This window comes from Bombus terrestris, chromosome 2 (genome assembly GCF_910591885.1).
Source record: "Bombus terrestris chromosome 2, iyBomTerr1.2, whole genome shotgun sequence".
Taxonomy (NCBI): domain Eukaryota; kingdom Metazoa; phylum Arthropoda; class Insecta; order Hymenoptera; family Apidae; genus Bombus; species Bombus terrestris.
The window spans coordinates 11,286,357-11,312,913 of record NC_063270.1 but is presented as its reverse complement, the minus strand read 5'-3'; the positions used below and the strand labels follow the sequence as shown (position 1 = coordinate 11,312,913).

At 39.8% G+C, this 26,557-nt stretch overlaps 1 protein-coding gene and 1 long non-coding RNA gene across 6 annotated transcripts in view; one reads left to right on the top strand and one right to left on the bottom strand.

Annotated features, from left to right (window-relative positions):
- Nucleotides 1–26,557, bottom strand: part of LOC125386039 — a 136,853-nt gene that overhangs the window by 46,674 nt on the left and 63,622 nt on the right. The window lies entirely within an intron of this gene.
- LOC100650952 (insulin-like peptide receptor) overlaps nt 1–26,557 on the top strand; it is a 116,818-nt gene that overhangs the window by 74,785 nt on the left and 15,476 nt on the right. For 4 of the 5 annotated variants that reach the window (XR_007225820.1, XM_003393746.4, XM_048410457.1 and 1 more), the window contains exons 3-4: nt 12,678–12,852; nt 14,551–14,797. Coding sequence is in view for 4 of the 5 variants with exons in the window: in XM_003393746.4 (XP_003393794.2) it covers nt 12,678–12,852; nt 14,551–14,797 (422 nt within the window). In the remaining variant the exon portion in view is untranslated. Of the gene's footprint in view, nt 1–12,038; nt 12,151–12,677; nt 12,853–14,550; nt 14,798–26,557 lie in introns of those variants that run through there. The other variant, XM_048410460.1, reaches the window with a different exon arrangement.

Genomic DNA, 26,557 nt, shown 5'->3' with positions numbered 1-26,557 from the left:
CCGCTAGACTTGCACGTACGAAGAACTTGAAAGAAAAGACACACATATTGAACATATATTGACTCGGACGGTAACTGTTTCATAGAAATAAAACAAAATCAAAAGGAACGTTGTATGTACATTCTGAAATGAAACATTAATAACCAATAATTACGTTGACTGCAAACCTGTTCTTGTCTCGCAGTATATTAACAATAAATCCTTATGATCCTCTTCGTATTTCATAATTCCTTTACAACTTTGCAATAAGCGTAAATCATTCGAAACTCCATAATAAATCTTCGAACAACCTATATATATATATATATATCTAACCAACCATTTTCTGTTATAAAACTATGTAATAACATTTTAACGATGTCGACGAAAATATCCGAAAAGGTTCGATCAGAAGAAGCTAGAACATACTGTATTACAACCTATAACCATGTACAGAGGATATAACTTGTTGAAAGAAGCGTCGGTGAAAACGTGTTAAACGATTAAAACATTTTCTTACGTTGAACTGCTGGTAACTGCACATTTCTTGTTAAACTCCATTTACAAGAAACATAACAGAGCGAAGAAACGTTTTACCGAACTACGCGGCCTCGATAGTGGCTGTTCATAGCGAAAGGGTTAACGAGAACATAAATACCGGCACTTCTTAGGTAAGAGAGCACCACCACGAAGAATTTCTCCTTTCTCCCGTCTTCCCGTCTTCTCTCCATTCATCGGACCGCACACCATGCGGTCGAAGCAACTTCACGCGTCACTGACCCATCCTTGCCAGTTTGTTGTGCCGCACCAAGGCCACTTGGGCCACGATCAGGTGAATAACTTACGAAGGATTGGACCAACAAAAAACACGTACACTATAGTTTGAACGTTACTTTGTTGACTCTTTGTTGAGCAGCAGGTTGGCGATATACCGCGTCCTGCGTATAGGCTTTTTATTCGCTTCTCATTAACGAGGGATATTACGAAGTTATCTCGTACAATTAGTGGAACTTTATATATCGGTTGAAAGTCGGTAATTAATAGCGGATACTTTCGTACAATAATAACAAGTTTGACGATTAAACCGCGGATATTAAGCGGATACGAAGGCAAACACGGATAACACGGATAGCCTGGAAAAATACATAAAACAATTAGAAGTATATTTCTACGATTATCGGTATTAATTAATTAATATTAAAATAGAAGATGCAAAGAGGAAGATGAATTACAAATTCAATAAACAAAGGAGAAAACTGGAGAACGTCTCTTTTGTTAAAAATCTGTGGTACGGCCGAACGTTATTTACAGACAGAAATTGTTTACGTATTTTCAAGCTGCGATAAATGGTTCGTGTTTTCGCGGAGCAGGCAACACGATATTTAAATCACCTCCTTCTTATGCAATCCAATGATTTCTGCTCCTTCGTCTCTTAAACGAAACGGTAAATACAGAGATAATGCTGTGGCCAGATATTCAATGCGAGCAACTGTACGTAACAGCTTTGGACAACGACTCATATAGACATATGCCTGTGTGCACCAGGTGTGTCTATGACTGTGTCGCACGAATCGTAGGTGGCAACCATTTTCCACGCCATAGAGTCAGAAAGGAGGGATCTCGTGGTGCGAGAGTCGAACGATTCGACTCGAACCGTCATCGTTGCTATATTTGGCGTAACGAGCGTGTACAGGTGGTTTATTTATAAACGTGTACGCCAAGCAAAAAGCAGTCGTCCATCGATGTGTACGGGATTAACGCTTGTTGGTTGATCGAAAACGGAAGAGACGCTTTTAATAGATTCCAGGAGCTGGTGCGATCAACGCCCGATACGGGGAACGTACTAGCTACTTTTATTTCAGTGGATCGCGTCAACGATTCGAACGACCCCGTTGGGGGCTTCTTTCTCCCGGGACCGTGGCGTTTATTTTTAACTTCGCGCCACTCTGAATAATATCGTATCATAGGTCAACGCGATCGAGCTTTTCTTCGCAGCCCTTCTGCTCGCGAAACGAATACGCATTTGTTACGGTGCACTTGCTAATTTTAAACGCAATCTTTCGAAAGATAGATGTGACATCAAATTTTCGGAACGCAGTAGAATTTAGTTTACCTTGGCCGATCGGAAAGGATCCTACCCTTCTGTGATATTATTCTGAACTTACTTGAAAAATCACATTGCTCGTGTACAATGCACGTGTGAAAGTATTTAAACACTTACTAAAAAATATTCTTCTACGTTCGTATTATACGCGTTATAATATGAACAGAAGGAAACAGTTGTCGCTGAAAATGCTAACGTTCGAAGGAAACGAAGCGATGGCGCCAAAAATTATAATGTTATGACATTACAATAGCGCGCAAATAAACCGTAGGGAAAGAGAAACAATTATCACTGAAAAGTATGAGATTAATACAGTAGAGTAAAATTCTGTTCTTACGAAGCGGAAGCGAGGAAAATAATTTATAAGACAACAATGGATAATATAGAATTGCAATTTATTAACAGAAATGAAATATCAATTCCTTTGATTTGTTTGTCAACTGTGTGGTATCGATGCCACTGCTGATGCACGCGACGCCGCGGTGATTTCTTTAAATATAACTTGCGACGGTCATTGAAAGAGCAGCGAATGTACCGATTAATCGGGATGATTTGAATGCTTCTATATATATGTAAATTCTATAGAATTCAAACTAATCGCCAAACCGACATTTTTACCTTTGCTTTGTTTTGCCGGCAGTCATTTGGCTGAATAGATTAAATCACGAGAGAAGAACGGTAATTTATGACTTGGAAAATTCTCAATTTTCCAGGCAAAATTTGTAGTAGATTTGTTATTAGCTGTTACTATATTTAATTGAATTATTCCCAAAATAAACTCGATTTTCCAGAATCGATCGTCTGATTTACCTTAAGGATTTACATTATTATATATATACACTAATATAAACATTTAAAAGAAAAGAGCAATTTTCACCGAAAATTTCCACCAAAAATCGTATACTATACCTATTCGAATTCAGAAAGCAAAACGAAGGAACAATTAGCACGAGAAATTAGAAGATCATGATTCTATTCCGATTCACCGATGAATCCAAAGGTTTCGTTTGCGAGAGTCGACAGCCGCGCTACGCAGAGGGTGTGAATGCAAATTCCCGGATTGAAAACGCATCGAAGAGTGGGAAGGTGCGCGTTTGCATCGGTTGGTTTTAATCCCGCGGTGATCCACGTAGCGTCGTTCGCACAGTATTAACCTCTCTAGAGCCGTTGGTCAGGACGCCAGCCACGGTAGAAAGAAACTCGTTAGGTTTCGCAGAATCGATGACCTCCTCGAGGCTATCGAGGGAGGATCGTGACTCGCCGAACGGCGGTACAGTCAAGCCACGACTGCCTTCGATCGCCGTTCACGGTTTTTTAATTGCCAAACGACTTTTCCGCGTGTCCACTCCTATCTCTGCTTTTCCACACCCACCTTGCAATTGGTTGGCGTTGGATCGCAACCGGCGCGCGATACTCGATCATTTTTATTCCTCTTAATAACAGACGGCGCCTCGCGGCGGCGGCGGCGGCAGCGACCGTTGTCAATACCAGCCTCGATCGACGCCTCGATACGCATAGTGTTTGAGAATTCTTGAGCGTGCCTGATGGGAGTATTGTCGCGAGTGTGTTGGTTAATTTCATACCTCGAACTTGAATTATGGCAGATACGTATGGCAGATGTTAAAAGAATCACGAAGAACACGGCGTTTTCAGTGCTTTCTTCTCCAGCGGTCGTATTGAAATACATGGAGCAAAAATAATTAGGACCTCCGCTACTTATAATTAACGACAGAATCTCGTATTTCGGAAAAAGTATTTTTATTATTAATAAATGTATGTATTAATCAAATTTCTACAATGTATTTCTACCATTAATGATTAACGAGTAATGAAAGAGCAATGTTTCTCACGGGCTAAAAAATATTCGAATCGGGAAGAGTCGGAGTAGTCGGAGTAACGTCTGTTACATATTGTTCAGAAACTTCCTTCAAATTCTTCGTTCGGCATCGTATTGTTTATGCCAGGTACCATTTCCTGCATGATGTAATGTTTGCTCTTCCTAACATAGAATACACTTCACCGAGTTTGGTGAAATTTTATTTTAACATAAACAATTTTATTATTGGGTGTTTGAAAACTTTCGTGACCCAACGTGTATTCTATCTTTATAGCTTTGTTCGTAAAAGCATGTATTTGCATAAATATCCGGCTTTTAGCTATTATTTGCTGACACGTGCGTGCGAAAGTTCGTTCTAACGTACAAAGCGGAATTTTCCAACGGTTCCAAATTCCTCCCCGAATTGCTGGGAAAATGAACGACCGCAAGCACCTCGAGTAGAGCTTATACCTTCTTACTGGGTCATTTTACAGTTACACCGCAAGTCGGCGTGTTTCGTCAGGTTTCGGAGGTGGCGCGGCGATTTTGCATAAATTTTCATCCGCGTTGATTACGGCTCTAGCGAGCCGCCGCATACCTTTTCCCGCACTATAGCACATTACAAGACTGCGATTAAATTAGCATGATTTCGGGCCACGAGTTCGCGTTACACGATTCCACGAGTTAACCTATTAAACACGAGGAATCGTTCCATCGCCTGGTCGATAATATTTCTTTAGCAGTCGCCAAGCCGAGAACTTATCGCGCTCTTGCATCTCCTGCCTATGATAGATGTCGTTTCATAGGGCACGAGTACAACGAGCTTTCTTAAACTGTAGTAATGTAGGCCTATTTAAAGCATCCAAGCTTTGACATCTTAAACTTTAATCTGTGAATTTTGCACAGTGAAACGAAACATGTTACGAGGCGTCGTTATTTTTTAATATAACGAAGGTCCGAGAAAATATCGTGTAGCTGATATTCAGCAAGAACAGGTGGACATTAACATTAGAATATCCTTTATATCTTGCAATAATTGTTTCGTTTTAAACGTGAAAGTAAAATTGTTTGGCCGCTGTGCAAAGTTGCTCTTCTACGGCAAAGAAATGAAAAATAAAGATACGTAGTTTTCGTTGTTCGGATAACAGGAGGTTGATAAAGTGAAATTTCATTCAAACGAAGTTCTACTACATTTTGGAGGCGACGACTGGGAAAATAAGCAAATTTTACCGTGTTTAGAAACGAAGACTGAGAAAATAGACGATGTTTCTTTGCTTCGAATCTGATAACGTTGCAAACATCGAGACATTGCTGACAATTTCACTTGGCTTATCACTATTATTGCCTTGGGCGAACCCGCCGTGATAGTCGTGATAACCGGTTGTTCGTGTCTCGTTATGCTGATAACGCACTCAATACGCGCGCAAAAAAACGCCGATACGATTTACATACGCGATTTGCTTCGAAAGCAACCTTTTACTCGGCCAGGACCCAAATTATCCACGTGTAAGACGGGTTACGAGAAAAATCGTCTATCGAAAAAGACCAACGACATTCTTGTGTGACAAATTCTCCTTATACAGAGAAACAACTCTGTTAAAGTGAGTTTGATTGCGTTGCACGAGTTAAAACTTATACAGCGTATAATTTTTACGCAAATACTCGATCGTACTTTGATAATCGAATCATTTACCGTCGATAGAAACGATATAACGCGATCATAAAATCAATGGCGAATAAAATCTACACTGTATGATTATACACCGGTTGGTATAGCGATCGGGCAGCATTCAAATTCCTTCGAATAAAGATCTAATTGATCCGAAAGATAAGTGACCGAATAAATTCTTATACGAATACTTTATTCGAGAAATTTTTATTCGGATAAAGATTATTACACGAATAATCTCATATTCTTACGTAACTTACGTACCGTCAGAAAGTGGACTTGTCCTGTTTTCCAATTGGTCACTTCAATAACGTCTTTAAGACGCGAACGATACCGGCTGCATCAATGAAATCCATTCTTGTAGCTTTAACTTATGACCGTGTCATATCGTTTCCACCAAATGTATACATAGTGCTATCGATCACGTGACCACGAAACGACGGAAATCGGTATCACACTGTTTAATCAAACCTAAGGTCGTCGAAATTTGTGGATAGTTTAGTTGGAGTCGAATTCGAATCCATGCAAACGTCTTCACCGACGCGATTTCACGATGTACAATCGATATCGACTGGACGTAGACGCGGGCGATAAGATATGCATTTCGAGTGGTTCTGAACGGCAATCGTTTGGAAGGAAAAGCTGATGTTCCAGATCGGAAAGTAACGCTCTGAGAAAAAAGCAGCTTTCCATCCTCTGGGATTCACATAGGTCTTACGTTACAGTTATATTTATCTTCCTTGCTTTGTCTCCATTTATACGTGTCTCCATTTATTTATAGGTACGATGTAACTATTTAGTCTGTTTATAATTTAGAAAATTCACATTATTCTCCGCGATCGATAAGCTTAGAGCTAAAATCGTAGAAATCGTTGCTAAATTTGCGGAGTCACGCGCGAAATCTTTCCATCGAGCTTATCTCCGATCAGACGGAACGTCGATATTTCAAACGCGTTTTAACGATTTACTATTTCGAGACTTGCCCGGGCTTTTAAGCCGTGTCCACAAGTATTACATTATACCGACGTTTCGCGTCGTTTCAGCATAGCAGCTAACTTCTTTAAAGATCAGGTGACACACTGGTATACTATATCCGGAAGTCTCGAACAGTAGTTACAACTCAAGCCATGTAAGCGTAAAATTCTTGTGTTTTGACATGTTCGGCGAGGTCAAAGTCTTGCGAGTTGGTTCGATACACTCGACGGGAATATTTATCGTAGGACGTTATCGATTTTACTTTTTTATATAGCGTTGACATATCGACATTCATAAATATTCATAATTTTGATAATTGATTCATATCATCGATCGTACAATATGTAGTTAACGTAAACTACGATACGAAATGTCGACACGAACTAACATAGATCGTTTAGAATACGCGTGATCGATCATATTAGCGTCATTGTATATTTAGCGTAAACTTGAGTGTTGTATGGCCGGAGGGAGAAGTTGAAACCACTTTCTAGAGTTATAGTAGTAAATTTTAATAATTTAATTGTTTAATTAATCGAGCTGCTCTCAATATTTGAAACCTAGTTTACGTGAATTTTGTCGAAACGATTTAAGGTAAACTAAACGAATAATTCCAGGATGTCTGCTCGGAATCCGAGTATGATTTGTAAGATCAGACAGATATTCGTTTATGGCATCCTGTATATTATCGCACGTAAAAATATTACGTTAATATCATAAAAAAGCACACAATAATTTATATAGTATATAAAATAATGGCTTCTGATCGATAACAAACTGTGGTGATTCAATTCTCGAGACGTCTAAACTAAAATTTTCAATTGCGACTTTAACGTTTCAAACCATCGTCATACGTCTCTGAAATGTTTCCCAACCCTCGCCGTTTTCTCCTTTGAAAGCGGTCGAAGTAGCGTGCAAACGCGTTTACCTGGTCGATTCGCGATAACTCGGTGACTTTTCGTTGGACGCGACCAGAATTCGATTCCTCGCGAAACGCGACACCGTGAACGCGAGAAAACGACGAAAAGAAAAATCGCGCGAAGGAAGCGCGTTGGCTCGAGTTCGCCGGTAATAGCTTAGGTTACCCACGATTAAAGATTTCAGCTGTTCGCCAACCAAGGAATCGCGTTACGCATAGTTCGCGCGAGTCGCTAATTCCTCAGCCACACGAGCACCGATCAGCTCGATCGGCGTCGTTTAAACGCCTCCACGTTGTTCCTCTGTTCATCGAAAATTGTATGTACGTGCATGCCAAAAATCACGCTCTTGTAACACGTAGTTTGTGAAAATCGCAAAGGTATAATCGCATAGAACGTACTGCCGATATTTTCTATATTTTTGTACATTGCACGGGATCTATTCATTTTTCCATTGGCTTAACGCTTTCACGGTCGATGAGATCAACGTGGTGTCAAGTGCAAATGAAATGTTAATGTCCGATGACGGCACGTTAGTGTCTTGAACTTGAAACATGTTGGCAAAAAGCTCTCCGGTTACTGGTTAAAGTTACCGAGAAATTTACACTGTCGGCAAAGCGTTAAACGCGGTCTAATTGTTAGCCTCTGCTGCGTTCCTTCGGTCATTTTCGACCCGAATGTAGCTATACCTTGCGCGTTAAAAAATATCTCAAGTTTGAGAAAACGTACGATAAAAGTATCGGCGTGCGTGATTTCAATCCTATGTCAAATATTATTCTTAGAGATTAAAAATATTGTTGGTTGGTTGAAACGAGAGCAAGAGTGAAATGTAAAGATCAAAGTCCGGACGTATGCCCGAACTATTGTAAACCGCATAGAGGACATTTGATAGAAGAGGAGCGCGTTGATAGTTGGGAGCCAGAAAACTGGCGCTTGCTCCGTTATCAATCGGTTGACTCGTCGTTGGACGATATGCTGGTTGGCGCGTGCCACGCGGATTCAGAACTGATTCATTACGGACATTCGATCAACCACGGTAGCCGAATATGTTTACTCGCTGGCGGCTATCTCGAAAAAACGAAGGTCGACGTTTGGTTTATTTGGTATCTCTTAAACGTTGAAGCCCGCGTCGATAGCCATCGATATCCCTTCAAAAGCTATCGGATAAACATTACAAATTGTAAATCATTCGACTATCCTATTTCTCCGTTTTAACTTCTGGAATTGTGAAATTACAGTACAGCAATTTGTAACCGACAATTAACACCAACTAAAATAGGCAAATTGTCGAGGTAGTGGGGAGACGTGTATTTACAGCCGGTTGTATTATTAAAAAATCAAAAATACTTGTGATGTACGTATAACACGGATAATCCCGTAAATCCCCAATCAGTGACTTATGCTACAAATAATCGCCTGGTGACGAATAGGCCCGGTGGGCGTGTGCGTGGGCATCGGTGACATCGAGGCACGTCCGATTCGATTTTCGTCGACGATTCGTTCGAGAAAAACTGCCGCTTCCAACCGATGCTCCCAGTGCGCTTGTCTCTCGTGTCTCAAGAGTCTCGAATGTTTCGAACGTAACGATGATTACCGAGCGCGGTGTAACTCGAAAATCGGACAACGTGACGCGATACGGAAGAAACGACTGAGATTCCAAAGGTAGGAAGGCATCGTTGTTTGACCGGGCAGAGATCAGCGAATCTCACGAGGCTCGAACGATCCGCTATTCTCTTTGGGCAAACAGATCAAAGCGTTTCGAATGCTATCGAACGAGCGAGCGCTGGATTGTTCGGGCTATCGTTCAGCTCGAACTAAGTTGTGTAAATAGAATGCTATCGCTCAAACATAAATAAAGTGAGTTGTTGTTTTGCGAAGCACGGTAGATGCGGAAAATTAGAAAGAATAAAAATTACGGGAAGTATACTAAAAATCGAAGACAAGAAATGAAATTGTATATATAATTTGTAAAAAGAAAGAGTTTATCATAGTGCTATAAAATTGTTCAATTCCAAACTGTACGAAATTGTAGGCGGAAATAAATATATATAGAGAGAGGTATAATAAATAACGAACAAAATGTTGCACAAATACGTAGGTTTTCTTCTCATAATCAGAATGTGAATTCGACAGAATCTAATAATGTGAGTTGACTGAAAAGAAATTACAAATGGAATGTTGCAATTAACCCAACGTTGGCGTTCAACTGATTAAGAAAGTACAGTGGTGTCTGTTTAAATGGGGCATACTTGCTTAACCTTTACATTGCAAGATCTTCGTACACTGTAGTAGTAACCAGCTATAAAGCAAGACAGTGACTACAAAAACATATAAATTGATTTTCTTTTCATCTTTGGATAATTGAACGTTTTAGTTTTTTAGCTGTAATAGTTGTTTCTCGATATAATATATATATATATACCGCAATAAGGAAGGACTAAGCTTTTTACGACCTTGATTCTACTTTTTGCACCTACAGTTATCGTAACTCCGCTCTAGCAATGGAACGCTTTGCCAGAAAGATTCAGTGACCCCGTAGACGACTAAGAATACCTAAGAATTTAAGAAAGAACGAGCCATAGATTAACACATTGTTGATATACGACGAGTAAACTGGTGAGTTCCCGCACAAACGTTGTCGCCGGTGGCACACATTAATTTTTGCATGAAATAGCCGGTGGAGCGACTTAAAATAAAGAAACCTTTGTATAAACTAGTCGGTGGTACGGCGCAAAGTAAAACGAAATTTTTGCATAAATTCGCCGGTGGTACGCCGCGAAATAAAATAAAATTTTTGCATAATCTACAGCCGGTGTTACGCTGCGGAATAAAATAAAATTTTTGCATGAAATAGCCGCTGATACATCCGAAAACGAAATAAAATTTTGCATAAAATAGTCGGTAGCGCGTCTCAAAATAAAATATAAATTTTGCGTAAGCTAACCGGTGGTAGGTCGCAAAATGAAAGATACATTTTTCGCATAATAGTAGCTGATCGACGATGTGTTAAACGTCGAAGATTTAGATATAGGTTGCACCGTTCATGGCGGTGTTGTGGCGATGAAATCAGGCGAGGCGAAGCGACACAGCGGCCGCGTGCCTAGATCAACTCGCGCGTGCTCTCATGTTTATCCCAATGTCAGCCGTCGCGGGTATTTTTAGCGCAACCCGTTACAGTTGACCGCGACGAGTCGACGCTTCGTCACGGTTCTTCCAGCGACGATATGTAGCGTCGCGTCGCGTAGCGTCATGTCGCGTCGTGGCCACACGTCTGCATACACGTGAACCGACAAGCTACTTTGCCACGCGACCCGGTATTGACTCCTTGTTATTCCATTAGCTCGATTCAGAACATTCTTATGGTGCGTATCTAGATCGAGCGTACGAATGCCCACTCTTTCTCCGCTTTAGTATAATTTGATAAAATGAAAGTACGAACGAGCGTTCGTTCTCCGCTTAGCGACTGCTTGTCGAATCGGACATGAAACATCCGAATGCTCGAGCAAAAATGCTCCAAAAACGCTCGTTCGACTCCTTTTTAGGGATTCGGTTCACCTTCTACGAAAGTTCACTTACGTTCGCTGCGAAGGCATAGAGAATAAACAGACGATTAATAAATTCTATTTGTCTTATAATAGAATATTTAAAGGTACATTATCTGCTGTTTAAAGCGCTATAAATACGTATAGAGTGGCTTTTAAACCGTCGAGTAATAGTTACAAAACAAAGTTGAATTTCGTATAAGTTCCCTATTTATAGTATATGCTCGCTATTGTAATATTTGTATCGTAATTATTTTATCGTGAAATTGGATTGAAATTGAACCTGGTTTTACATAGTTTGCGAACACGAAACAAAACTATTATAAAACTAAACTTGCACGTAACTACGATAGCATAAAGACGTATTCTTATCCCCCCTCTTTATCTCTTGATACTTTACCTCTATAAAAACATTTTTCCTGTTACACCTCAATCATGCGTTCATTTATTCCGCCATTTATTATCTATTTATCTTTTCTCGTTCGTACTTATTATTTCCCAATAATTGCACACTTCTCCATTCTTGTCTTCCCTTTCCCTCTCTGTTTGTGTTTTTCCTCTTTTTCCGTGCTCGCCATCGTACGAGAATCCGTATCCTCTACTCGAATCGTTGAAACTAAGATTTCATACTTCGAGTAAGCTAAGCTTCGATCGATATTGCATTTTCGATTACTGTGATCGGTATCACGAGGAAAGAGCAGATTAGCGGGCAAACCGAAGCAAACTGAAAAGAAAAATTTCAGTTTGTTATCGCCAGCTATACTTGGAATGATTCGCTGAATAATTTGAATAACTTTGGCGTTCAAGTTGGTCCGGTTTGTCGGATCGTAGAGAAAGAGACTGAGAGAAGGGGAGGCAACGGATATCAACGATCTAGTCAGGTTGCTCGACCTTGCCTCCGGAGGCGAGTTTCGTTTCCCTCTCTGGTCGAGATTTAATGAATCGTAATCGGTGCAGTTGCCACGGCTCAGGGTCGCCGGTGTTCTTCGTCACCCTTTCCTCGATCGTCGGTCGGCTTAGTGTTTCCTGTCTTGATCCAAGGGAACAAAGAAGAATCGGAGGACGCTTCGAAAACGAAATGGAATATTACTCTACGCCGCTGGCGAATTCACGTTCGAATTTCATCAGAATGTAAAGAAAACTCTACAGTGGGTAGAAGAAACATTCGCGTGTTTTTATCAGGCGTTACATTTCATTTTTATAATATGAAATTTTTATAGTTATTAATATCCTTGGATTTGATTAATTTGTACGAACGCAACCACGTGCAAATGGTTTGTCGTAGCCGTTGTATCGTCGAGTCTGTAAACGAGCCGAGTGTTTAAAGTATGCAAAATGTTGTCTAAAAATATCCACTCTATAATTGATATCTTATTTTGTTATTAACGTCATATATCGAAGTATACTGTCCAAGTTAGTAACTGAAATTCGACAGAAATGTCTAAAACCACTTTGCTCTTTCGTTCTTAAAGTCGGTAGATTAGATACGTGTGATTGTAGCTGCGCTCTACGAACGCAATTCCAAGAAACGACGAAGATAACAGCGATCACGGTACAAGCTAAAATTCCCTATTACGATGCAAAGAAGCTGTAATGTCCATTTCGATCGATCGTTCCACGATAATTCTCTCTTCGTCGTATCTGATCGAATCACGTACATCTTTTTCTGTTACAGTGTGCCAAAGCATAGACATAAGAAACAGCGTGCGTTATTTCTCAAGACTGAAGGGATGCCGACTAGTCGAAGGCTTCGTACAAATTTTGCTGATCGACAACGCCGAGCCGTCGGAGTATGCCAATATCTCTTTCCCGGAACTGAAAGAGATCACCGGATACCTGCTTCTCTATAGGTAATCGTTGGTAGTTCACTTTCAAATAAACGTTAGGCGGAAAAAATATAATGACTGTCTGCTGGGGTATTACGCATCCTCAATTTGTCGAACAATTTAAATTCTCCGTCGTTATTACCGAGTCGAGTAGTTTAGATTAGTTTGATCATTCACGTTTTCTTTGGGGAGCACGTCATACAGAGTGAGAATACGACATTTCTACAAGATTTTCCATCTGTAAAAGTATTACGAAACGATAAGAGTGGTTTCTGAAATTCAGGTAATAAAACAAATCGTAGATTAGAAGGAAACGATAGGGCAGGTTCAATTTTATCGATTTCCTGATCTTAGTGCCATTTATCGACTAAAAAGAAGTATTTTAATATGAAATACCCGAAGAAGATGGAATAATCTAATATGTAGATAGAACTATCGACGTTAATGTTTTCTAAATGTTGGAGACGGCGAGGAAAAAGACGTATTTAATTGCAAAATCAAGCAAAAAAGATAGTTTGACATGGAATCGGTCGATAACGTATTATCAAGAACAGAGGTAAAAGATATGAAATGCTCATTTTTATCGGTTTGTTAATTTTAATGTCGCTCGGAGGCTAACATAGTTGGAAAGGAAATAATTTGTTAGATTCGATTCGAAGATATGTCTCGTGGAATTAATTGCAATCGTTTCTGAAATGTTCGATAAGGTGCAAAATTATGTACATATTTAATCTCACGGTGGAATAAAAAGACGATTTATGCAAATTTCAATTAACATAGAACGGATTACTATGGAAATGACTAAAAATTGCTTATCACGTTCCTTGTTGCACGTGATCCTCGCATTGAATTTTAAAACTTTGCTTCTACGAGAGAGGAAAATACGACTTACCGTGCTTCTCTTCAACGTCTTTTAAGTCGAATCGAACGCACAACAATTTTTCCTTCCACAAAAGTAACGCTCTTTGACTCTGTTCGTTACATTCGTAAGGGACAAAAAAAACTTTCCATGAATCGTACGAAATGGTCTAACGACGAGTCATTGGCAAATACACAAAGGAATTAAGTGACAGAGCCAACGGGAGCGTCGCGTCGCTGCAAAGTAGAAAACCGGCGCGGTTTATCTGTCTCTACGACTTCCTCTATCGTTGAAGGCCACTAAACTTCGTTGTACGTTGTTATTATCTCGCCGGTTCCTTCTTCAGCTTCCTCCTTCCTCGTTGGTTGCCCCTTTCTGGCCACTTTTTGCAAAAGCATCGAAAAGTACCGTAAACGGGCAGAACATCGACAGGTATAAGTTCGTACGCTATTATCGAGACTTTTATACTTTCTACGAAACGTTCGAGAGTGGGACAAAGGTCGTGCAACGAGGTAGACGCGAAGCAGTAAAATAACTGTGGAAAATATTTCATGTTTCGAAGAAATTTATGATCTTAAAGAAGAAAACGGCTGTGAATAATAGTATTAATATCGCGAAGGATAATATTTCTTCGAATATCTGGAAAATATATTTTTGCGAGTAGGAAAGAGAGAAAGGAACGGTTGATGAATTCCAATGTACGATAACTAGATTGCGGATGTTCTTGAGTTTACGAGAAATTTAAATGTGCGAAGATATACAGGAGGCGCGTAATATGAATATAATAAATGTAAAATAAATTCGTATCTGTCTTTTCTTCTCTCTTACTTCTATTCTGTTTCTGTTTTGTGTATGTGCTATAGGGTAAAAGGGCTGCGAAGCATCGGTCGCCTGTTCCCTAACTTGACCGTGATTCGAGGCCATTCTCTGTTTATAAATTACGCCCTTGTCGCGTTCGAGATGATGAACCTGCAGGAGATCGGGCTGCATAGTCTAACTACCATCGTAAGGGGTTCCGTTCGTTTCGAGAAGAATCCCGCGCTTTGTTACGTGGACACTATCGACTGGGACCTGATTGCTAAGGCTGGCAAAGGAGAACACGTGATCGCGGTAAGTTATCAAATCAAATAATTGTCAAATCTCATAAAAAGTTCTTGTAGAGATCAGGGATTGTTACGCGATTATTAAAATTTCTTACACGCGACGTTTTACGATTTCGTAATATCCTACGACCGTTTAGAAGATAATTTTTTTTAAAGCAGAAGCTACTAATAGGAGTTGATCGAGTTTTTCGCGATACTTGGAATTTTTCGTTCATGCGGAACATGCGGATTTCATCGACGGCAGAGAAATTCATTTAATCGGGCATTGACTAGAATTTGGTTGAAGTAAATGGAACACTGGAACTCCATCGTACTTGAAAGACGCGATCGCAAAAGTGTTGATTAATGCGCACTGTGCGAGAGGAATTCGCTGCATAGATGGAAAGCGTACAATTCAGACACTGGCACCGAAATTCCATCTTCTATGGCAAGAAATCGCAATAGCGAGTAACGGCGGCGCCTTCTGGCATGTGGGCCAAGTCTTGGCGGAAATTTGACGATCCTGTTGAGAGTAGCAGGAGCATTATCCGGACGTGATGCAACGAACCGTTTCCTTGGCATCCCTCGACATCGGTATAACAATTCTATTGCCCGCTAATAAATAGCCGTCAAAATGAAACGTTATTTAACATCTTCGCATGTCGTTGACTTTGAAAATCACGCTCGTTCGTTTCGTATCGTCTAGCGCGACGCTTCTTAAACTTTTTCCACTCGAGATCCAGGGCAAACTTTTTTCGCGAATAATTTTACGCAACCGCAACTATATACGTGAAAAGGTACATAAGAGAAATATTTATTTGTTTATGTTTGATATAACAGATTGACATATGGGACAGAAAAGCAAAAAATAAAGAAGAGATGAAAAGAGATAGAAGATGCAGAAACAAAGAGAATGAACAAAAATAGATACGAAGGAGCAATGAGAAAAGTTATATTATGACACTGGCATAGAAAACACTCGAGAGAATGTCTTAAGGATACTGTACATTGACCGAGAAGATGCGATGTGGCAAGAGTTCATGCGATTGACCATACGCGATTTATGCAATTATATTGTAACAATCGTAGAAATCGTAGAATGTGCGATGTTGTTGCGTATGAAACAACAGGTGACTTCTGAAGCTTCTTCATGGTACATTGAGAAATAGCAGCTGCATAATATCCAGACAGTCAACAATCGCCTTTAACTATTTTACTAATAAACATCGTATCAGATATTATCCTTCTCTTGCTCGGTATCAGAAGATACAAACTATCAACGATACTGACGTAATTGAGAGAATCAAACGTCATCGAACGTTGCTATATTTGGTAGCCAGCCTTAAAAATTTCTGTTAAATTAAATATTATTGCTGCAAGACGTACAATACGGAGATCATGTTATATCATCGTATACTAAAATTGGTCTGACAGGATGGCAGTACGATGTTCCAAGTGTGTTTGTATTTTTAAGGAACTTGCGGGACCTGTGAATAAGTCCTAAAGAATCAAGACTAGGCTATAGATCAAGATTGGCTGAGAAAATAATACTTAGATCTTTTTCACATTATCAAGCGTGGATAATGGCGTACGATTTATGAAACAATTAAACGCTAGATTATTTCTCCAATGATTAAAACGCACAATACGACACTAGGGATAAGTTGAGAGATAATTTATTAGCTAAACGCCAGTTACGTAGGCGATCAAGATCGACCTGGATCAATTGGACAGAGTCTGACAAACATCTATTCTGTTAAAGATTCTGAGATCGTTAGATATTTTCATCGTTAGAGATATCATTAACCGTTTGCACTGCGAATTTTATTTCAATTTCGTTAGCTCCCAACTTGAAATTTACTTTAACCAAAAAATAAGACAATTTAAATAAATAAAGGAAGAAAGAAATTCACTTAAATGCCAGTTCTATTCACGCTATCGTTGTATTTTGTAATCTTTAAGTGTAGGATATATCTTGAAACAATTACCAGGATGCAATCCTGGTTTTCTTTCGCACGTTTCACAAAAAACCTGGGTTTCTTTCACAAAAAAAGATGGGACTGAAAGAATGTCGAGTGAGTCTCGACAAAGGAGCTCATGAGATAAAAACTGATGTTGAGTCACGCTCGACATAGGAGTGCAAAGGTTTAATAAATAAAATAAAAGACGATAGATCCAAGTGAGGATCCTGAGGAACTCTGTATGTACTTTGAATTTCTCTAAAATAGATATTCGCCAAGTTGATAATTTGAATTTTGTCAGATAAAGAATAAGTAGAGTATGGAATAACTTATGAAATCGAAAGCTCTGTTAAAGTCAGTGTATACGTCATCAACTTGGAAGCCCTTCTCAATACGATCCACCAGGTAGCGACGGCACTCAATCAGATTAATTAAAGTGGATCCCGTGTTGCTCGTTAATTATTACATCTTTGTAAATAAACGATAGCTCTTTGCTTATTAAGTCTTCAAGAATTTTAGTCGTTCTGTATACAGCTGGAGCTATAATCAGAGAAGTTTAATTTTAAACGATTCTCTGTTATATTTACAATTTTATCACCAAAGCTAAATTTACATTTTGCTGAGATAAATGTGCTGTCTTGCCGTTACATAAGCAATTTAATCTCGGCTGAATATTTGATATAAATGTCAGAACATCTTGATCGTCTTTCGTAGACGCGTAGTCTAAAATCTGACAAGTACGTTTAAGAGATTTTTAGAAATTGTCGGTAATTCTATCCTAGTACCAAGCAGAAGTTCATTTTTTAGAAGGTAGATGTTTTGTATCTATGTCGACTGATAACTGGACAAATTCTTTTTTATCGTTTGTTGACGGATGACTGACATTTTTCATCTCACTGGTGTGTAAACAGCTGCAAACATTTTCACGGCCCCATAATTCTGTTACGCAAACCTGTGCGATCGCGGCTCCCTTTAAAAAAAAAAAAATAATCCTGGTCTACGATATTGTGTTCAATTCTATTCTACGAAAAATATATAACAAATTCAGAGTGCATTGTCCCTGAAAAATATCAGCAAAATTGTTCAAAAGTACAAAAGATTAAATTTAAATGGACGTTTTCAAAAAAGTTCGGTTCGGACCGTGTTAGATTAACATTGTCGGGAAAGAATGTTTTTTGGCTTGCGGGAAAGATACTTCTCGGCAATAATTAATAATTTTCCTAGGTTTTGGCAAAAACGATCATGACGCGCTAAAATGAATAACAATTCATTGCAGGAAATAAATACATGTTTAATAATCAACCTGGTAAACAAATTAAATTGTCACTCAAGTTGCTAGCTTTCTTGTTTACAGATCTCCTATTTTTTAACAGATCTTATCGTTCCTGTTAGAAATAAATTCATATTTATATTGTACTGGTATTTGCAAGGACGAGAGTCGATCTAATTGGAATTAATTTATTAGCTCTTTATTCCACAGTTACGGAAATTTTCTGTTACCTTTCTCAACGAATGACTCGCTTAAAACTGCGATCATTTGTCAGAGTACAATGTCGCATATACGCACCATGAAATCTGAAAGAGTCGAATTAGATCACGTAAAAACAGAATTGCAGTTTCTCTAACCACGTCAGATCGAAGTCGTATAAAAACGGAATCGAGCGTGTACGGTTGTTCTATTTTCAAGATTGTGTCACGGAACACGGCCCCATTACTCTATAAACCAATCGGACTTTGCATCGTTTCCGCTAGCCAACTTTCCGGCCACGAACGGTATACATTCCACGGAGCAAGTTTCGCGATTCGAACGCGTCGACGACAATCTTTCGCGCGGCGCACCACCGATTGCTTTCGGGTGAACGGTTCCCACGACGATTTTGCCCGATGCAGGGCAATAATATCCCACGGTTCCAGCGTAAATCAGAGAATCGCACTGCTGGCACAGTTCGCGATGAACTATTTCTGTCGTAGATCGACCGACTGTCCTCGCTGCCGGCGGGATAATAATATCGTCACGCCGTCCACGAAGAGGTGAACCGAGTCGTTTTGGTGCGCGACGGCCGATCCAGCCCTCCGCGGAAACCGGTTCCCGAACCGGTTACAATTTCAAAACGATCAGACGTTCTTGAAATAAACGTTAACCCTCCGAGGCTATACCTTTCAGCAGCAGAATCGAGTCGAAATGACCCAGAATATACGTACATCTACAGATTAAGACGCACGCTATCGCTTAGAAATACCAGCACATTTGTTTATGTCCGACAAGCTGTACTTTAAGTGTAAAGTCACCGGTAACTTGTACTGCAATGATTTGATTCGTTACAATTAAATTCAGGATTTTGGTATTATAATTGTGGAAAATAGAAGGGCTCGAACATGCACAGAGAACCTATGTAATATGCAGAAATAAACGTGAAATGTGTAAGGTATGTGACAATCTTCGTAATATTAGGTTGTCCGAAAAGTGTTTTTCTTTTACAACGACGCATCTTTATACAAACATGAAACCTAATCTGTCGAACGTTGTGATCTTCATTTCGATAGAACAAAATGGATCGTACGTAATTCGATAAAATAATATAAAACGAAAAATGTTGTACATCTATTTCCTTATAAAACGAAAGAAACAGGAAATAAGTTCAATAGCCATTTTATGCCGTTATCGATCGACTACAGCGAAAGAAAGTAGATTCCAGTAGCAAATTTATTAAACACGTACGTAATGGCATTCGACTAGAGCCGAGTATAGCACCGTAAAACTTAGTAGAACGAGATGAAATCGAAGATACGCGGCAGCTATATTACACCGGTGAGCATCGGATCAAAACGATCCAGATCCAGTGTCCGATAGTTAAAGATTGATTCTCGAAAGCATGTGTGCCATAGCGTTCGACTATGCTCAAATATAGCATTGTAAAGATGAGGATAACAAGAATGTAATGCAAGATATGCGGCAGCTATATTACAGCAGCGAGGATCGGATCAAAACGATCCAGATCCAGTATCCGAGAGTTAAAGGCTGACTCGTGAAAGCACACCGTCAGCTCGATGGATCGGCGTATTTGAAAGGCTCGATGCTGCGAAACCCGATCGATTCGACGCGCAATCGTCGACAGTGTTGCAAATATCCTATACAATGTTCCTTAAATGTAAATCTCATTTAACGCGATGGAATGCGGTTCGTCACGCTTGCCGCCCTCTGTAGATACAATGAAAGCTGGCGTTTTAATCCAGTCCCCATCAACCAGCTGACAATGCGTTAATTCGCGTTTAATGCGGAACATGCACACCGATCCGTGCAAGTGGCAAGCGGATAAGCGCTGCGTCATGTCGATCCAACCCTGCCAACCGATCCTTTCTTTCCGCCGTGTCACGCGCGGCAGCTTTACGCGCCACAGCCGAGAGTAACCGATCGCAGTTACAAACTTTCGCCGGTGAGAAATACCATTCGACGTTATCAGCGACCATGTAACACGCGGAAAACGTCGCTCCATCGAGAGATCGTAGTACGGCAATCTCTCTTTCTCTCTCTTTCTCCCTCTCCCTCTGTCGAGAAGGAGAGAGCTGGAACACTCGTTAATTCGGAAAATATAACGCGCGTCTCTCGAGCTCGTCGTCCTGCCTCGTTATCGGTTGGAATACACGTTGCCAACTCGCGTACATCATGCACCATGTGTTTTAGTTTCCAACTTTGGAGAACGTATGGTTTGCGCTACACGCGAATCGTTCGATCGGTGTATTTGAAACTTCGTTTTTCGTTTCGGCTATCCCGAATCTCCGAGAAGCGTATACTTATGTTTTTATCAGATTCGCGAGATCGCGCGAGCAAGCGTATACTGCAAAGGGCGATTCCGACAAATCCGGTCTGAAGTGTGATCGGCTTCGTTCGAGCGAGCGGTTTTCGGACAAAGAGATTCGAATCTCTAGGAACGTGTTCCTTCGTGATTCACGAGAGTTTCGTTCGGATTATCGACAATTACGAAACGCCTCGAAGAGCTTTCATTTCTCGACGCATCCCGCGGTAAAAACTTCCACTCGGTTAGCGCTCTTACTGGCAATTTGCACCGGTTAGGAAGAAGTTTCGATCAAAGAGGATTCATCGGAGCAACGGCGCGTGCCGTTATTCGCTGGTTTGTGGGTGAATTCGACGAGAGAAGAACGATAATGACATTATGAATGAATTTCGCGCACGTTACTCTGCCAACTGTGAGAAAATGTAACGTGCAATTCATGCTCGGCTACGTAGCACTCTAGCCGATTTCATGAAACAATTCCGTACAATTTTTTAGTATCTTATATCTCTGTCAATTTTCGGAAAACTTCAGTTCTGTGTTTATAATTCTCTGGTGTAATAACAAACCTGTGCTCTTGTTTCATATTATGCATAAAATAATTAGAAACTGTGTTTTTGTTTTTAAACGGAGAAGCGTTTCTATTATTCGAACACTTGGTACTCAAGCGTTCTATTATTCAAATATCGTCATTCCTCTTACGTTAATATCGTACGATTCAAATTCTAAATAACTTTTCAATTCTGGCATCCTTCTTGTCATAAAATTAACTATTTCTTGCTGTTTATTCGACCATTCGCGGAGAGACTCGATCGCCAGAAAGCACGTCAATAGGAGGCGTAGATTCCCGTTACGATTAGATAATCGACGCCACGAACTGATCGATCCCCTGATTTCTGTTACGATAATAGGCATAGTTTAATTGAATTTACACTGAATTAACAGGTATAAATTAATGTTTATTCCAACAACTTTGTAAAGAATACAATTACTCTGCTGCGTATGTATAAGTTAAGTAAGTGATTGATTTAAGGGTAGAACCCGGTAATAACATGTCCACTATTCTAACGATGAAGAATAAGTAGAGTAAATGTGACGATGTTGTGTCGGGGGAAAGCTAGTGACGGATGTATCTAACGCAAGGGACCATCGGATTTGTTGATGACAATTTTGGTTAGGAAAGTGAGGACAGTAGACATTGCTTCTGATTGGATAAAAGAAGGTTGGTGGATTAGAAAGGGTCTTAGCCGCCCTCGATAGAAAGTTGCTAGTGTGAAGTATCATACGTGAGAAAAACTAGCTCTGCCGCGTCTTCCCGTAGTAAACAGTAAGCTTTAGAAACGATTCAGTAAAGAGATGTTTGTTCGGTGAAGTGAAGGACCTTAGCTAAAAAATTCCTGAGATTTATGATAGATCCTTAAGATTATTGAGGGTACGCAGTAAGGATGTGCGGACATCTGGTTGCCACCTTGCCCGCGGTGTGTAGCCTGGTTTAGGTGTCGTCCGACGTAACACTTGCGTTTTACTATTTCTACCATAGCATTTCTTGCTCTTGTAATAAATTCACACTATACGATAAATATGCAGTATTTAGTATTTTCCTTTGCACGAAGATGCCTATTTTCTGAGACGTCTATTTAATTTAATACGATTAGTATGACCGATAGATGTTTATGCAAAGTCAGTTTTTAATAACGTATGCAAAGCAATCTAAATGAACACTTACTCGTTAAATATTATTACGAGTGTTATGTTTGAATATTTTATACAGAGTTTCCGGTTACGTAGGGAACAAAACATGCAAATTATTGGAAAATTATAAATTGTATGAAAAAGTGATTCAGACAAAAAGTGAATGGGTTCAGAAGGGCATACTTTCGTACAATTAGCTTTTTAATTAGCTTTTTTTGTAGATGGATAGCTACAGGTTATATAAAACTGGCATCAAGGCTTACGAAACATTTACGTTTTTTAAAATGGGATCATGAAATTTTTAATGCAGTAAATCGATCCGTCTCCAAAGTCTTCTCCCCAAAAAGAAAATTTAACCTATTTATGTCGAAGAACTATTAGCTTAGCAAATATTTTATCTTTAATTTATCAAAGTTAACGTATGGAAGACAAGACTTGTCTTTTATACGTTAAATTTGACAAATGGAAGTATATACCAATTTTCCAGGGAACGTTTACTGTATTTGAAACTACGTGATTCCATAAAAAAAAAAAAACCTGTATTACCTGTCCACGTAGAAACGAATCGATTACAACCAGTTTATTTGCCCTTTGAAATCATTCGATTCGTGTCTGAATTATTTTTTTCCCACAGTGTATAGTTTTCCAATAATTTGCACCTTTCGTTTGTAACTGGGCACCTTGTATATCGATTGTACAATCTACAATCTGTAACTTTACAGCAGAGGAACACACCGAAAATTACCATTAACCGACGAAGGCGTTTAACGAACAACCAATACTTCCACGAACTTTGGATCACGTTATATTGCACAACGCGATCGCTAGATTAGTCGAGTACGTGACGTTTTATTTCCGCTTTGGCCTGTAAAATTTCGACTCGCCGATGCCTGTGGTGAGTTTGGAAATCGGAAGCGACACAGAGCTACTCGATAAAGTACAGCCGTAGAAAAAAAAGCGTTGGAAAGGGAATAGATCAGAGACATGGAAATCCCGACGCTAATTGCCGCGCGATACGCCTGAATTATTTCTCTGGCGACCAACGACCAGAACGACGAGGGTGGACGTATGGATCGAACGGGGTGGCGAGTCGTTGTAATAAAAAGGGCGAGCCGTACCAGTCGAGCTCAGTTGACGGCGATTCTTTTCAATCGGCAACTTTTATTTAAACTTTCATTGTCCGCTAATGGAAACGCAACACAACGCAACGCAACGCAACGTCGTTTCGTCCGCCGCCGAACGTTCTTTCGGCGCTCTTTATTGATTCCTGCGACGTTAACGCGTCATATATGACGCGTCGCGTGCCCGCTGCTTCCGCGAGATAAATCTGTCCAACGGTCACGCGTCAATCTCTTTTCCTCTATCTCTATTTTTTCCCGACTTGCCTGATAACGTGACCGCGATTTCGCCGGTAATTATCCGTATCATTGAATCTTGCAACTGTGGAGAAGATTCGATATGCGTCAGCTGGTCATCATCTTTTCGGAGAATCTATCAATCTATCGAGAACCGAGGAATATCGCAACGTCATAAATACGTTGCGTTTCTTTAAATTTCGTAAAATCGTAGAATCTGGCTGGAAGGCACAACGTACGTAGCAACGAAAGAGAAAACGAATCGAATCCTTGGAAATCAGGCAGATGGCAAGCTTGTTGTAAATTGTGCGAAATTACGCGGATGGGGCTCTTTAACCCTTTGAGCGCTATGAACGTAATATGCGTTCTCATACAACCATTCAATTTAGGCTAAAAGTGGCGTTAAAGTGGCGTGATAAAAAAGACGTATGGATGTTATCCAGCTGACATTTTGATGATTTCGTTGAAACAAAAAAAAAAAATTAATTATCAAACTGACAAACCAAAGTGTGTAGCAGACTAAAATGCGTTGATGGGCGCAGTTGATAAAATCGATATGATTTCGAGTTCACTTCGCTGCGTTCGAAAAAGCACAAAATGGTATAAAAAATATTTTTTCCACCTCTTAGACATCGCTATATACAATGCATATATTCTTCATAAAAGTGCCAATAATAAAACTGGAACATTTGAAAATTTTCATCTGCCTCTGATAAAAGATATTTTGCAAAAATACCTACCATGCAGAGTAGAGGCTGAAGGAAGAAGATTCATTCGGACGATATTCCATTTCTGTTAACGAAGAGGCATTTTCCTACATCCTGCACAACTAAAGAAAATAATAAACATTGTTCATGACAAAGACACGCTGTTTGCACTAAACATAATCGCAGGATTGACTTGCGTTACGAATGCAAAAAATGTAACCGTGCTTTACCATACAATACAAAATTATTAAATTTTCAATTAAAAAAATAAATTTCCAAACTTTTATATTCTTCATGTTATTATTGCGTAATGAAATAAATGGTCGTTAAGGCTTTTCAGGTCACTACATCGTTTATTTTAATTACAATCGATATATTTTGCAATGAAAATTCAGTCTGCTCAATTTGCGCTCTTTTGTAAAAAATACGGCGCACGCTTAACTTCCGACAACGCAGCGCTCAAAGGATTAAAACTATCGAAATATTTGCAAATGTAAAAGCACCGAAGTAATTTACACGCCTAATATTTAACACACAATTTTTCTACGAACAGAAAATAACGCAAGTAATTGGTAACCGAAGATGGCGGATTTTATTATCGTACGAAAATTGTGCTTGTGATTCGATTAAACGGTAGCCGAAAATCACTATGTCCATTCACTATTTCAAAGTCGTAGTAGGATACCGGTTTGTTTCGTTGATCTTCGTAACCCCCGTGCCACGACAATCCCGATAAATATCTCATTTCTCGAGTCCGGCCGATAGGATGGTAGCTCGTCGCAGCAACGGGTCGCAAGGGTGATCGATAGAACGTGACCGGGTCAGAGGGTTAATTAGTTTCCGGCTGGCGCGCTAAAAAATTCGAGCGTGTCGCGAGGGTCGAGGGTCGAGGGTTCGTCGCAAAGTTTCGAGCTTTCAACCAGGCGCGATCGTCGAGAGTACCGTACACCCAATTGCATCGTTTGATCGCTAGGAAAAATTCGTTATTCAATCTTGAAATTGTAATTTCGAATTGAAAAATATTTCAATTTTCACTTGAACGCAAATTTCTTTTCACATTGCGGATTTTTGTTCACATTGCCGAATCGGTCAGATTAACCACACGTTCCTCTAACATTTAACGTCGATTGACCCGTTCAGACAACTTTGGGCTTCTGGCATTCTCCGATTTTCGCGGTACTTTTGGAATCGTTCGATTCGGATGTCGAATATAGCGTGAAATATCGTTTTCAACCAGCAGCCGAATTTTTCGACAGGATACTAATTTTTTACCAACTTTTACCCGAATACCATGTTTATTCGTATTGCTTGATTCCGTCGATGGTACGAGAACAGGAAATGAGCTTCGTGTTTACAGGATGTCGACGTTTGAACAATCGACGGGCGGAAAGTCGCAGTGGCGCGTGTCAAAATTTGTAGAATTTATTTCAGTCACCTGTTTCAACTTCTAAAGCTATCATCCCTTTAACTTCGTAATCGATTAAGTTATATCTTTACTCCCTTATGCATTATACTATAGCGAACTTTCTATAACGTTGAATAAAGAACGCGTTTTATGAAAAATGTTGCATCCACTTACAACGCTATGATTGCTAGCTCATCAATTTCAACGTTTTCGTGTCTAAGTTGTGAAAAATTAGAAAAAAAGAGAAGATCGGTAATTGGGATGGTAAACTTTTAGGACTTTTAGAACTCGAGGAAACGTAAAACGAAAGTTTGGCCGCGAGATTTTCGGTTTAGACATTGAAGAAAAATCGCAACTCTTTAAGAGCGGCGCTAAAACAAAGGCCACGTAAAGAAGAGATGTATCGCGAAGTGTATGAAACTAAAAGTTTCGGTAAAGCCGGAAAAATAGCATAACGGCGATAAAAATAAATAATGGAAGGCGCCAGACGTATCGATCCAACCTTTAGCACTCCACAGCCTCCACGGAAGTTAAGGAATTCTCTTGGCCGGCGCGGCGTGTAGCTAACAAGGTGGTAAACTCTCCCCTTCGTGCGCGATTTTCGTCCTTGGAGTCCCACGTGTTTCCAAACGTTTGCCGTATTGAAATTTTAACGATTTCAACGATTTTAGAAATTTTAACAATTGGGCCACGACACCGCGTGCCCTACGAGCAATCGTCATAGTGAAATAATAATGGAATAACAAATTTTTTATGAAATCATCGTTCACGGTAAAAGCAATCCATCGATAAGGTATTAATAGACAAGTAATACGTCGTCGATGTTACAGTGAAAAACTAGGTTCAAAAATGGCTAGGAAATATTTTGATGGATCGC